Below are 14,121 nucleotides of genomic sequence, written 5' to 3'. Positions count from 1 at the left end.
ACGGCCAGCATCCTTCACAAATCACCCATTAGTATAAACTCAGGGGCCCCCCGAAAAACAAGCGCTGTATTTAGAGGTTGCCTCCCAGGAACCAGGGACAAGGAGCAGCTGATTCTTTACTGTACATACCGTGGTCCACGCACAGCATCTCATTTATGGACCTAAGGACCCAGGGGCAGGACTGGACCCCCAGGACCACCAAGCTCACAGATGCCTCCTCCCCTGCTCCCTGGGGAGACCCCCGTGAGGACGAGGGGCAGAGGCCTGGGGCAGGGCTGAAGGAGGTAAGGCTACCTCTGCCCCCTCCTGAAAGCCCGCCCAGATGGTTCCTTTTCAGGAGCTGCTAGTCACTCCGGGTTCACTCCAGGGGGGACAGGGGCTGGGTCTGGAGGGGGCATTAGGGGCATGTTAGGGGCATGCGAGGGGACAGAGCGGACCCTCACCCAGGGCCCCTACACCTTCTGCAGCACCCAGCAGGTGTTTCCCACCATGAGGACCTGTCCTCTCTTCCCGGTTCACCACACACAGAAGTGTGCACAAGAACCTCAGTCTGTGGGGCTCAGCTTCCTTTGGGGGATGCGGAGGTCACCCCCTTGGGGACTCCATCCTGGCCTCCTGGGCACTGGGCTGTGAGCCCTGGGCAGGTGCTTCCTCCCTAAACACTTCCCCTGGGTTAAGGCAGGAGCCACAAAAGCCAGCACGCGGCCATTCCCCCCAACCGGCATTGCAAACCCAGGGAAGTTTGGCATGGCCACCGGGAGCCAGGGGTGCCAAGGCCCCACCCCTGGGAGGTGGCGAGGAGGGCGGAGGAGGGGACTGGCCCTGGTCCACGAGGACCCTGGTGGCAGAACTCTGCTCCGCCGCACCATGTCCTGGGCCCCCGTCCTCCTGGGGCTCCTGCTCCACTGCACAGGTGAGAAGCCCCGGAGCTGGCGGCTCCCGCCCCCTTCCCGCACCCTGCTCTGCCCCGGTGCCCACACACCTCTGTGTCCCCAGGATGTAGCCCTCAGCCCTTGCTGAGTCAGCCGCCTTCCGTGGCCTCGTTGCTGGGAGCCACCGTCCGCCTGGCCTGCACCCTGCGCAGCGACCACAACGTCGGCCTTCACAGCATCTACTGGTACCAGCAGAGGCCCGGCCACCCCCCGAGATTCCTGCTGAGATATTTCTCCCCCTCCGACAAGAAGCAGGGCCACAAGGTCCCGCCTCGCTTCTCCGGCTCCAAAGACCTGGCCAAGAACACGGGGTATTTGAGCATCGCTGAGCTGCAAGCCGAGGATGAGGCTGTCTATTTCTGTGCTGTGGGGACCCCGGTCATGGGGCGGAGGCGGAAGATACAGAGAGAGAGGGAAGAAAGGGAGCTGGCCACCCCGGGCTCCCCGGGCCCCCGGGACACACTCCCCTTGCATTAAAGGCCAGAGGCCGCATCCCTCTGGGGTGGGGTGGGGGTGTGGACGAGGAGGCTGGGAGGTGGGCTGCCCAGGGCCAGAAGACACTCCTGTGAACCCCCTTGGAGGCTGGATTTGGGGATTAAAACTGCTTGCGTCTTGGGAAGTTGTTCTGCCGAGTGGTCTGAATTGGTTCGGAGGAGGCCCAGGATGCTTTGTGAACAGTCAGAATGAGTGGAACGCACCTGAGAACCAGCCAGGGTGAAGGTCCCAGGAGACTGGCCGGCCATGGTCTGCTTGGCCGGAGCCCCTGGGCTGTGGGTCTTCCGGGGCAGGGGGCTGACATGGCTACTCGGGGGTGCCCCTGCCAAGGACAGGACCCACTGTTGTACCTGATTGTGGGCCTGGAGTAAGCAGTTTAGAAAACACCTTTGCTGGCCCTCTGGGGAGGAGAGTGATGCCCAGGGATGGGTGTGGACTCGATACCCCGCTGGGCCAGACGGTTCTGTGCTATGGGGGGCTGGCCTGTGCACTCCAGGGGGTCCAGCAGCATCCCTGGCCTCCACCCCCTCCAAAACGGCCTCCCGCCCGTAGTTATGACAACCACAGACGTCCCCAGACATCGCCAAAGGTCCCCAAGGTGGCAAAATCGCCCCAACTGAGACACCCTGAGCCAGGTGAGAGGAAGTGTTCTTTGTAAAAGGCACAGATAGTAACTAGTTTTGGTTTTCTGGGCCATACGATCTTTGTGGCAACTACTTAATTCTGTCCTGAGCGCTCAGAAGCAGCCACAGACCCTCTGAATGCACGGGTGTGACTGCTTCCTGTTAAATTTTTACAGAAGCAAGACAGGGCCGGCTGGCGGTGGCGCTTGGGCCATGCTCTGCTGACCCTGCTCTGGAGAAACACCCGTTCCTGCCTCCAGTTTGCAGCCTGACCACACTCGGTGGGGTGAGCAAGGCCGCCCGAGGCTCCCTGTGCCTGTGGACTCCGGGGTACGAACCCCTCAGGACCCCAGAAGACTGCACGTGCAAGGATGTGGCCTCACCAGTGGGCTTGTTGGGTGAAGGGGAAACGGTGGGGTCCTGCTACTCTGGCCCATACCTGCAACCCGAGCCCCGAGGTGCGGGGTCCGAGTGTGCCCTGCAGAGAGGGCCCCTGTACATCCACGTCCACACCACATGTGGACATGTCTCCCATTCAGAGAGGTGCCAGGTGAACCATCTCCCCGTGACTCCAAACTGGGCTGAGAATGTCCATTTCTCAAGACTGAAAAGACCCTCAGGGGCAGCCCTTCCCTCTGTGTGTGTGTGTGTGTGTGTGTGTATGTGTGTGTGTGTCCTGAGTCTCCTGTAAAACCATTTATCTCAGCTCAGGCCTCTTTCCAGCCTCCTCTGGGCTTCCACTGTCTGAAATGCACCGAGTTCTTCCCACGTCAGACCTTTGCCCCTGAGTGCTTTGCTTCCTGCATCAGACCTTTGAACTGTGGAGTTGGAGAAGACTCTTGAGAGTCCCTTGGACTGCAAGGAGATCCAACCAGTCCATCCTAAAGGAAATCATACCTGAATATTCATGGGAAGGACTGATGCTGAAGCTGAAGCTCCAATACTTTGGCCGGGAAAGATTGAAGGTGGGAGGAGAAGGGGACGACAGAGGATGAGATGGCTGGATGGCCTCACTGACTGGATGGACATGAGTTTGAACAAGCTTCGGGAGTTGGTGATGGACAGGGAAGCCTGGTGTGCTGCAGTCCATGGGGTCACAAGAGTCGGACATGACTGAGCGACTGAACTGACTAGGCTTCCGCTGTCTGAAACGCACTGAGTTCTTCCTGCATCCGACCTCTGCCTCTGGTCACGGACCTCCAGGCCCCGGTTTCCAGAGGCCAGAGAGGTGGTCCGTGAAGAGCTCTGTCTGTTGCTTGTAACCAGCCCTTCTCTTGCTTCCATCCTCTGTGATTCTGGGATTCAGAGTCACAGTAAGAAACCCAGAGAGCAGGGAGTCCTGTCGGCTCCTCCATCATCCTGCCCCCAAGTCTGACCCAGAAATGCAGAACCCAGCCGGCTGGGACACGTCAGCAGTGGTACTGAAGGCCAGGGCCCAGACATTCTGGCCCGAGTTAGACATCGAGGCGCCGGGGAGGGGATCTGAGGAGGACCCAGGGGTCTGGTGGGAAGGAGCCTACCTATCAGACGCAGTGAAGTGGAAGGGCTCTGCGTGCACACCGAGGCCCGTGTGGTTGTGATGCAGGTTTGGCAAGTGGAGCTGGGGCAGGTGACCCCACTCAAAGACGCCGGGGCGGGGTTAACATTCAGAGGCCCTCGGGCGCATGGAGGGGCCTGGCTGGCGTCTCATTCTACACTGCCTTTTTGTGATGTGCACACAGTTCACGACAGGATGTGAAATGAGGACATTTTCATTCCAGCAAAACTAGGAGGGACACGTCCCCTCATCCATGATTGAGGCGCCCCGGGGACTTTCCTATAGTAAAGGCAGGGTAAGTGTCTGATCTGCCCCCGTGCTTGCCAGCCATCGAAAACCCCAAGTCAGCGTAGCAGCGTCCGCCACCTTGTCAGCACCATCACCACTTCACGGGTATGAGATACTGAGGTGTTAAATCCACTGCGACTGTGGGAAGTTTTTCTGTCTTCGGGCAGCAGAAGGCCCTTCAAGTCGGTGCCTAACCAGAGACGCGGTGGTGCGTTGTAAACAGCTCGTTCAGTTTTGTCTTTAAAACATTTGGGCCAAGTCACCTTCACTTCAGCTGGCTCTCTAAAAGATGATGGATCTTCACTATTGTTGTTTTTCCCTTATTTTTAGTTTTGCCATTCACCTCTTTTATTATTAATTTAATTTTTACTTTATTTTGGAGTGTAACTGACTCGCAGTGTTGGGTCAGCTTCGGGTGTACAGCCGAAACCTTCAGTCACACACGTGTCCATTCTTCTCCGAGTTCCTGTCCCAGTTAGGTTCTTACAGAATACTGAGCGGAGTTCTCTGTGCTACGTATACAGTAGGTCCCATTAATCATCTGCATACAACCATATGCGTGTGTCAACACCAAACTCTCAACTTCTCCCCCGTCGCATTTCCCCTGTGGTAGCCATGGATCTGCTCTCAGGTCTGTGAGTCTGTTTTTGTTATGTGTACAAACACATCTGTACACTTTTTTTCGATTCCACGTAGAAGTGATGGAGTATGATATTTGTCTTTGTCTGAGTTACTTCAGTGTGATGGTCCATCTGCGTTGCTGCAAATGCCATTAGTTGATTCTTTTTCATGGCGGAGTAATATTCCATTATATATGCATATATATATATATATGCGTACTATATATATATAGCGGCTCAGATGGTAAAGAATCTTCCTACAATGCAAGGGACCCGGGTTCAATCCCTAGCTTGATAAGATCCCCTGGAGAAGGAAATGGCAACCCGCTCCAGTGTTTGTGCCTGGAGAATCCCACGGACACAGGAGCCTGTTAGGCTACAGTCCCTGGGGCCGCAGAGTTGGACACAACTTCGGGCAGCAGAAGAAAAATTAAGGAGAAATTCAGGAAAGCACAACCCACCTTACACCACTCACTCAAAAGTGAAAAAGAAAGAAAGCCACTAAAAAACAAAGTTAAAGCTCTGTTTGCCACCCTCAAGGCACGGTGGTGCCCGGGCTGGAAGTCATGACAGGTTCTCCTCCGCTGGTCTCTGCGTGGACCGCAGAGAGGCAAGTGGGGCTGGGAGGGTGGTGGTCTTTACGGGCCGACCTTGACCCCTCCACTCCCAGTGACTGCCGTCCAACTGGGGGCGGTCTGGAATAGTCCCTCAAATCAGACACCTCCTGTCCTTCCCGGCGTCACATCAGCACGTCTTCGACCCAGAGGCCCAGAGACGCAGCAGCTTTGAGTTCAGCATCATCTCCACGGACCTCAGAGCTGTCCTTGGGAACCACCACCAGGAAACAGTGCAGGGCACCCACAGTCTGGCAGCACCCAGCGTCACCTGGGGGCTTGTGAAAAATGCCACGTGTCCAGGCCACCGTAGACCTGCTGAGCCTGAACCCCCATCTTCACAGGTTCCCTGGCAGCTCCACGCACGAGGAGGAGCATTTCCGGCATCCTTGTCATCTGCTTCAGCCTCCCTTGTTAGGACACTTCGGCTTAAGCTACATGTGTGGTCCAGCAGCTGATGCTCTGAAGATGCTTCTCAGTCACTCACCCCTCCAGGGTCCCTGGGGTCCAGCTAGATGCGGACTTCTGACCATGGCCATGGCAGCAGCAGCCAGGCACAGGCCACGGGGCGGGTGGGGTGTAGCTGGGGGTCCCTGAATTGATGGACAGCCCCTTCTTGTCCCCAAGACCTACTGCTGTCCCGGGGGAACCACCACTTCCCTGGGCAGTGGGGGAGTGTCACACCTGCCTGGGGGGCTGGGAGGGACCAGCTTCCGCCTGGGACCCCAGGGGAGACCCAGCCCCCAAAGTGCAAGGAGCTTAGGTTCCAGGCTGGAGTGAGCCAGGCACCACAGTGGGGAGAAGCTGGACTGAGTCGGGGCCCCCAGGAGCTCCCCCACACTTTGCATGGCGGCTGTTAGGGTGACCCCACCCCATTACTGTTCAGGGCCTGGCCCATCTACCCAAGAACTCTGAGGTCTCACGATTCAGTATCAGGCCCTCGCAGATGCCTGGTCAGTGCGTGTGGAACATGGGGATCCAAGCGAAGTCACGTGGTCCGTGGCCCTGACCTCCCCTTCATGAATCCCCGGTCACCTGGGGGAGTCAGTCTATCTGCCACAGCGTCCCGTGACTGCACTGGGCAGGTGCCCACAGAACGTCTGGGAGGCCTGACCATGAGGGCATGTGGCTTTCACGAAATTCACTTTGGCGGCCCCTGGGGAGAGCATCAGGGCGATGGACAAACCATCGGGACCTGAAGCAGAGAGTAGTTTCAAACACGAACTTGATGCGCAAGCGTGGATGGGACAACGAGCTTCGTCTCCTACAAACACTGGATCAGAACCACATTCTCCAAAGGTTTTCCTATCAAAACCTCCTGTAAGAAATCCATTTCCCGTCACCATCCAGAGCGTACTGATGCATTAGGCTGACCGAGGCAGGACCCCACGACCCTGCCGCCCGCCCTGAGCGCAGGCGCTCCCTGGCCCCGCCTGCCCCGCATGGCCTCGCTGTTGCAGGGTGCTAGCTGCTCCCGAGTGCGTTGGTTCTACAACCTCCATGATGCAAACTTTGAAAAGTGGCAGTTGATGGCATCAAGGATTCATTCATCTCTTGATGGCTGATGGTTTTCCCCAAGGCACACCCGATGGGCCAGCTGCAGTAATGAGAATAATACATGTAATAATAGCAGTCATCTATATGTGCTGTGGGTGGAGCACTTCTCAGCTTACACAGCGCTTTAAAAGGATGGATTCCGTCTGATTCCACTTATACAAGGTCCTGTGTGTGTGTGTGTGTGTCTGCGTGTCTGTCTGTTTCTGTGTGTGTGTATCTGTGTGTCTCTGTGTGTGTGTGTGTCTGTGTGTGTCTGTGTCTGTGTGTCTGTGTGTGTGTGTGTCTGTGTCTGTGTGTGTGTCTGTATGTCTCTGTGTGTGTGTGTGTGTCTGTGTGTATGTCTGTGTCTGTGTGTGTCTGTGCGTGTGTGTGTGCGTGTGTGTGCGCATGTGCGCCCTGTTGTGTCCAACTCTTTGGCACACCCTGGACTGTAGCCCGCCAGGCTCCTCTGTCCATGGAATTTCCCAGGCAGGAATACCTGGTCCCTAGAGGAGTCAAAATCATAGACCCTGAAAGCCGAAGAAGGTTGGTTCACAGAGCCTGGGGAGGGGATGGGGAGCTTGTGTTTAAGGGAGACAGAGCGTCGGTGTGGGAAGAGGAGGACGTTCTGGGGGAGGCTGGAGGTGACGGCTGCTCTTATTGTGTTTACTATGAGGGTGTGTGTGAGAGACGCACGGATGCGTGTGTGTGTGCGTGTGTGTGTGCGAGACCCATGGATGTATGTGTGTGTGAGACCCATGGATGTGTGTGTGTTAGACACACGCATGGATGTGTGTGTGTGTGAGAGATGCATGGATGTGTGTGTGTGTGTGTGTGTGTGTGTGTGTGCGAGCCCCATGGATGTGTATGTGTGTGTGAGAGAGAGACGCACGGATGTGTGTGTGTGTGTGTGTGTGTGTGTGTGTGCAAGCCCCATGGATGTGTATGTGTGTGTGAGAGACGCACGGATGTGTGTGTGCGTGTGTGCGAGCCCCATGGATGTGTATGTGTGTGTGAGAGATGCACGGATGTGTGTGTGTGTGTGTGTGTGCGCGAGACCCATGGATGTGTATGTGTGTGTGAGAGACGCACGGATGCGTGTGTGTGCGTGTGTGTGTGTGTGAGACCCATGGATGTATGTGTGTGTGAGACCCATGGATGTGTGTGTGTTAGAGAGACACGCATGGATGTGTGTGTGTGAGAGAGATGCACGAATGTGTGTGTGTGTGTGAGACCCATAGACGTGTGTGTATATGTGTCTGTGTTTCTGTGTTTGTGTGTGTGTGTTTCTGTTTGTGTGTGAGACCCATGTGTGTGTATGCGTGTGTGTGTGAGACCCGTGTGTGTATGTGTGACCCATAGGGGAGAGGGGTGTCACCCAGGAGGTGCCCAGTTTTGGGATGAAACCGCGGTTCCCTGCCCTGCAGCCAGCCTGTAACCTGAGCCCTCCCCCCACCCCCACCTCAGCCCCGGCCTCGCCGCCCTCCCGACCCCACCGCCCTCCCGACCCCGCCAGGAGACGCCCAGGGCGCCCTTGGGAACGAGGGTGGGAGCAGCTGTGTCCCCCGGGTCCCTGGGGCGGGGCTGGCAGAGACTGTGGCGTGAGGCGGTTGAGCCCTGGATTCCGACCAAGCAGGGCAGCTGGCAGAGGGCCCCCAGGAGAGCCCCCCCAGAGTACCGGCCCTGGGCCCTGGGGGAGGGGGCGGTGCTGGAGCAGGGACAGAAGGCCCAGGCAGAGGACGGGCCCCGCGGGACGGGGCGCACCCGGACGGCCTCTGCCAGCAAGGGGAAGCAGGGCACTTTCAACCCTTCCAAGGAGGAGCCCACACCAGCGCGTCTGCCCAAGGTGCCCTTGGCCCTGGGGGCACATGAGGCCCAGGCCAGGCCAGGGGGCCCGTGAGGCCCCCAGGGGTCAGCGCGGTGTCCCCAGGCAGCCCTGGCCTCTCATCCTGCTGGGCCTGGCAGTGGGAGCCCATGGCCTGCTGCCCCCAACGGCGGTGCCTCAGAGCACAGCCCCCCGCATGGAAGCCCCGTCAGGAAAGAGCCCGTGGAGCCTGCGGGACAGGTAAGGGCCGGGGGAGTCGTGGGGGTGCGCGGGGGTCCCTGCTGCCGACGCTGGGGGTGAGGACTGAGCCGCTGTGAGGGCAGACGGGGGAGGCTCAGCCGGAGGGTGGGTCCTGGAGATGTTGGCTTCGTCAGAAGCATCGGCATTTCATCTGGGGTGGACTTGTTTGCACTAATTGTTTTTCTTGGATTAAAACATCATTTTTCTGGATTGCTGAGTTTTTTGGCCCCGCTTACCTTTTGCACCCAAGACTAGTGTCTCCCCCGCCCGGCGCTGGTCCTCCAAGTGGAACAGCACGGGGAGGCGGGGGCAGGAGGTCTCGGCGGTGACTGCCCTCATCCTGGGGTCCCCGGGGCTCCCCTAGGCTGGTGAACCACCTTCTTGCCCCTGTGCGCACCCCTCTCCCCAATGCTGGCTGGGCTGACAAGTCCACTTCTCCGGGCCTCACTTTCCCCCCTGCAAAGTGAGGGGTGCAAGCTGGATGAGAGCCTCGCAGCCTGACGCCTGCCCCGTAGAGGCCGCAGCGAAAGGCTGGGGAGAAGGGGTGGCCTGCAGGTGGCTGGTCTCCCCTGAGGGTGTCCATTCAGCCATTGGACCACTCAGGGTCACCGAGAGGGACGGTCTGAACCGAGGGGTCACGTCCAGGGTGGAGCAGCCCTGCGGCCAGTTTAGGGGCAGTAGGTGGGAGGGCCGCTGCCTGAGCTGGTCTCACGGGTCCAGGGCATGGATCTGGGATGGGGGTGCTCCGGGCAAAGGGAGCGGGGGCCCTGAGGCAGACAGCGAGGGGCGCAGGCCTGCAGGGGGCTTCCAGAGCCGGGCAGAGCGGGCTGCACACCACCCTGTCCATCACCCTGGAACCAGGGGGAGGGGCTGAGGGGTTCAAGGGCGGGGCTCTCAGAGTCAGGTTGGCGTTTGGGGAAAACAGTTCCGGATAAAAACCGGTGTGAGGCCAGATTAGAGGCTGGAGAAGAGGCAGTGGAAAGGCGACCGGAGGAGGGCCCGGTCCACGCGGACCTGTGGAATCGGCAGGTGGATCTACAATGACATCGCCAGAGGGCTGACGGGGAGCAGCACAGCCTGTCAGGGACCGTCGGGGGAGACTGAATTTCCGGAACAAACAACACCACGTACCAAGAGTCATAAAAACGTACATTCTATTTAATCAAGCAATTCAACCTCTACACATGTATCTTGGGACTTCTCAGGGGTTAAGACTCTGAACTTCCACCGCAGGGGGCCTGGGTGCCACCCCTGGTCAGGGAACTAAGATCCCACATGCCACGTGGTACGGCCAGAAAATAAAAATAAAGGTAAAAAGTAAAAGAAATTTATCTTGATGATACATCAGAACTTTGGCTGAATACTGTATGTTCTTGGGGGAAGAAGTAGAGACAACCTAGACGTCCAAAGAGAAGGGAGGGTAAGATGCGAAAATCAAAGTTGCTCAGGCGTGTCTGACTCTTTGCGACCCCATGAACCGTAGCACGCCAGGCCTCCCTGTCCATCATCAACTGCCGGAGTCCACCCAAACCCATGTCCATCGAGTCAATGATGCTATCTAACCATCTCATCCTCTGTCATCCCCTTCTCCTGCCCTCAATCTTTCCCAGCATCAGGGTCTTTTCAGATGAGTCAGCCCTTTGAATCAGGTGGCCAAAGTATCGGAGTTTCAGCTTCAACATCAGTCCTTCCAATGAACCCGTGCTAATAAAATCATAGAGTTGTGTAACCCCCACCCCAATCAAGATACAGAACATTTCTACCACTCTCCCCAAATTTTTCTGGGTTCTTGTGTAGTCAAGTCCTCTTTCTATTTTAACCATGAAAAACCACTGATTTCTTTCTTTGATTTGCCATGCAGAGCGGCATGTGGTATCTCTAGTTCCCCAACAGGGACTGAACCCATGGCCCCTGCAGTGGAAGCTTGGCGTCTTAGCCACTGGACAGCCAGGGAAGCCCTATCTCTTTCTAACCCTATGGTTTTGCCTTTTCCAGATATTGATGTCATCACGCTGTATGTAATCTCTTTTTCAATCAAACATTTTATTTGGGGATATTTGTAGATTCACATGCAGCCTTAAGACATAATACAGGGGGTCCCATGTGCCCTTCATCCGGTTTCCCCCAACGCTGATGTCTTGTAATATAAAAAATCACGGCCAGGGAACGACCGGGATGCAGTCAAGCACAGAATATTCCCAGAGCCCTTCCTGGCCAGGCCCACTTCCTTCCCTCCCAAGCCAGGACAGACGAGCTGGCAACTACTAACTCGGTCTTCTTTTCTAGTTTTGTCCCCTCAAGATAGTTCTATAAATGGAATTGTACTGTTAGCAACCTTTTGGGGACCAATTTTCTTTTGAAAATTTTTTTTATTGGAGTATAGTCGAGTTGCTCGTTTCTGCTGTACAGCATGGAGAAGGCAATGGCAACCCACTCCAGTGTTCTTGCCTGGAGAATCCCAGGGACGGGGGAGCCTGGTGGGCTGCCGTCTATGGGGTCGCACAGAGTCGGACACGACTGAAGCGACTCAGCAGCAGCAGCAGCGGCAGCTGTACAGCAAAGTGAATCAGTTACACGCAGACATATACCTACACTTTTTTAGATTCTTTTCCCACATGAACCATTCCCTGCCATGCTTAGTCACGTCCGACTGTTTGCGACCCCGTGGACCGCAGCCCTCCAGGCTCCTCTGCTCATGGGATTTTCCAGGCAAGAATACTGGGTTGCCATTTCCTTCTCCAGGGCATCTTCCCGACCCAGGAATCGAACCTGTGTTTTGTAAGCCATTGCAGAGTATTGACTAGGGCTCGCTGTGCTATACAGCGGGTGCTTATTAGTTGTCTGTCTTACATATTGTAGTGTGTATATGCCAGTCCAATTTTCCAATTGATCTCTCCCCTTTCCCACCCTTGGTAACCATAACCATAGGAGAAGGAGGCGGCAGAGGGCGAGATGGTTAGGTAGCCTCACCCAGGGGTGCCCTGGGTGCTGGAGGGCTGGCTACCCACACCCACTCGCACAGGACACAGCCCGGTGTCCATCACGCCCAGCAGGTTACCGCTCCGGCCGAGCCCCCGGGGGACAGGTCCCAGGTGCTGGCCTGGCGTCTGGTCTGGCGCTCCGTCATCATGGTTCACCTTTGGCAGCGGGACCAAGGTCACCATCCCAGGTAAGCGGCTCTCACCCATTCCGCAGCCTGTCCCACCCTCTTCTCTCTCAGGAAAGTCACTTTTCTCTGTCTCCCGAGGTCAGGGGCTCCACCAGGGACACTGCCATGATGACCTTCCGTCTCTCTACCACCCACAGATCGGCCCAAGTCCCCACCTTCCGTCACCCTGTTCCTGCCCTCCACGGAGGAGCTCAGCACCAACATGGCCACCCTGGTGTGTCTCATCAGCGACTTCTACCCGGGTAGCATGACCGTGGCCTGGAAGGCAGACGGCACCCCCGTCACCCGGGGCGTGGTGACCAGCCAGGCCTCCAAACAGAGCAACAGCAAGTACGCAGCCAGCAGCTACCTGACCCTGATGGGCAGCGAGTGGAAACCTAAAAGCAGCTACAGCTGTGAGGTCACGCACGAGGGGAGCACCGTGACGAAGACAGTGAAGCCCTCAGCGTGTTCTTAGGGCCCTGGGCCCCCACCCTCCTGGAGCCCCGGGGCCCCGGGAGCGTCTCCCTTCCCACCATGGTCCCCTATGTCCCTTCTTCCCGCACCCAATCTGCTTGCAACAAAACGTCCTCATCGTCATTCAGAAATCCTGCTCACTGCTCGTTTTTTCCTTGTCTCCTATTTAATCAGCAACCTCTCCAGGATTCTGGAGATTCAGGAATCCCAGGCACCAAGGAGAGAATACCCCAAGGGGAGAGGCTCACAGTGTCGGGGTGGGGGGCAGGTGTCGCCCAGAGACGGGTTGGGACCCATTCCCCACCAACCTCTCCTCCTCCAGCACAGGGCCGTGCCCAGCCCTGCCAACTGGCTGGATGCTGGGAGCCGGCATATTGCATATTGAGTGCAGCACTTTCCACAGCATCATCTTTCAGGATCTGGAATAGCTCAACTGGAATTCTATCACTGCCGGGAGCCAGCGTGAGGAACTCCGCCCGTGGCAAAGGTCATGAGGAAGGAGGCTTGGCATACGCAAAGGCGGGATCGAGCCTCTGGAGTCCCCCTGGAAATTCTCGAGCATCTACCCCCCAAACCAGAGTCTGCCTACTTTCTGCTTTGTGCTCTCACCTACACCTCTGTCTTTACGGGTCGGGGGAGGCTGTCCCCAACTACCTCTCTCTGAAAAAAGAGTTAGCTTACAGCTCCAGTTAATAATTTCTGGGTGTGACAGTGTTTCAACCTACAAACTCCTTTGGAAATCCTCTAGCCTGCCTGAATAGGTTTTTCCGGCCACATGTGATTGTTCAGAGCCTCCCAACTGTGAGAGGCAGGAGATGTTCTAAACTGTCTAAACACAGATTCCTTTGAGTAGTTAAAAGATTGATTAGAAATTGTATTGGTGAAGGGTTTTTCACTTGTTGGGCCAATGTTTGCTGCTAAGTCTCCATACCCCTTACCTACTGTGTCCTTGGCAGTGTATTGATTGATATAATGGGTGTATAGAAATGTAAGTAGTAGCCTCAATGTTTGTAACCTTGGACCTTTGAGTTAATTCTTTTCTTGATTGAGCCCACCTCACCTTTGCCCTATAGGAATGCAGCTTTGTCCAATGCTTTTTTGGAGGCTGGCGCCTGACTTTAGAATAATCACCTTTAGAGAAAAATAAGTTTCTTAAAATGTTAACAGGCCTCCGGGCCAGAAGATGATGCAAATCACCTAAACTTTTGCATATGATAAGTTTGCAGGAAGAAAGCCTGGCTTGCTGCATGACTCTACCCCTTCCCCCATTATCCTCTATGCATAACTTAAGGTATAAAAACTACTTTGGAAAATAAAGTGCGGGCCTTGTTCACTGAAACTTGGTCTCCCCATGTCATTCTTTCTCTCACCTTCTGGCTGAATTATTCAGCCTCTTTTCTCCACTGAATTTCCTCACGGAGCTATCCTTATTTCAACCTCTTTTCTCCACTGAATTTCTTCACTGAGCTATCCTCATTCTATTACTCTTTATATCTTTGATAAATATTTAAATAAATAGGTCGCCTACGCCGTCTCTCCTTCGAATACCCTGGATCAGCCGGGGCTGGACCCCGGCAGGACACAGCTGCCCATGGCTGGTGTCGTCCAGAGGAGCGCTCCGTCCCTGCCTGGTGGGGACCCCCACACCTGCCTGCCCCCGGCTTGTCCTTTCTCCACGGTATGACAGCTGTCACCGTAACTGACCCGGGACCTTGGCCTGCATCCATCTCTCCGTGTCCTGCCGGGTCTCCGGGCTGGGCCACTCCTGGGGGTCTCCCAGCCCCGG

The 14,121-nt window shown here is 56.3% G+C and overlaps 1 protein-coding gene across 1 annotated transcript; it reads left to right on the top strand.

Moving 5' to 3' along the window:
- The first annotated feature begins 867 nt into the window (after positions 1-867).
- LOC129629887 (immunoglobulin iota chain-like) lies at positions 868-12,336 on the top strand. Its single transcript, XM_055550099.1, has 5 exons — positions 868-913; positions 997-1,298; positions 3,636-3,643; positions 11,830-11,879; positions 12,017-12,336. Exons 1-5 carry the CDS (start codon positions 868-870, stop codon positions 12,334-12,336), a joined length of 726 nt encoding a protein of 241 aa, XP_055406074.1.
- The last annotated feature ends 1,785 nt before the right edge of the window (positions 12,337-14,121 follow it).

The sequence above is a fragment of the Bubalus kerabau genome, chromosome 16 (assembly GCF_029407905.1).
Source record: "Bubalus kerabau isolate K-KA32 ecotype Philippines breed swamp buffalo chromosome 16, PCC_UOA_SB_1v2, whole genome shotgun sequence".
Taxonomy (NCBI): domain Eukaryota; kingdom Metazoa; phylum Chordata; class Mammalia; order Artiodactyla; family Bovidae; genus Bubalus; species Bubalus kerabau.
This window is presented reverse-complemented; position numbering and strand designations above follow the sequence as displayed.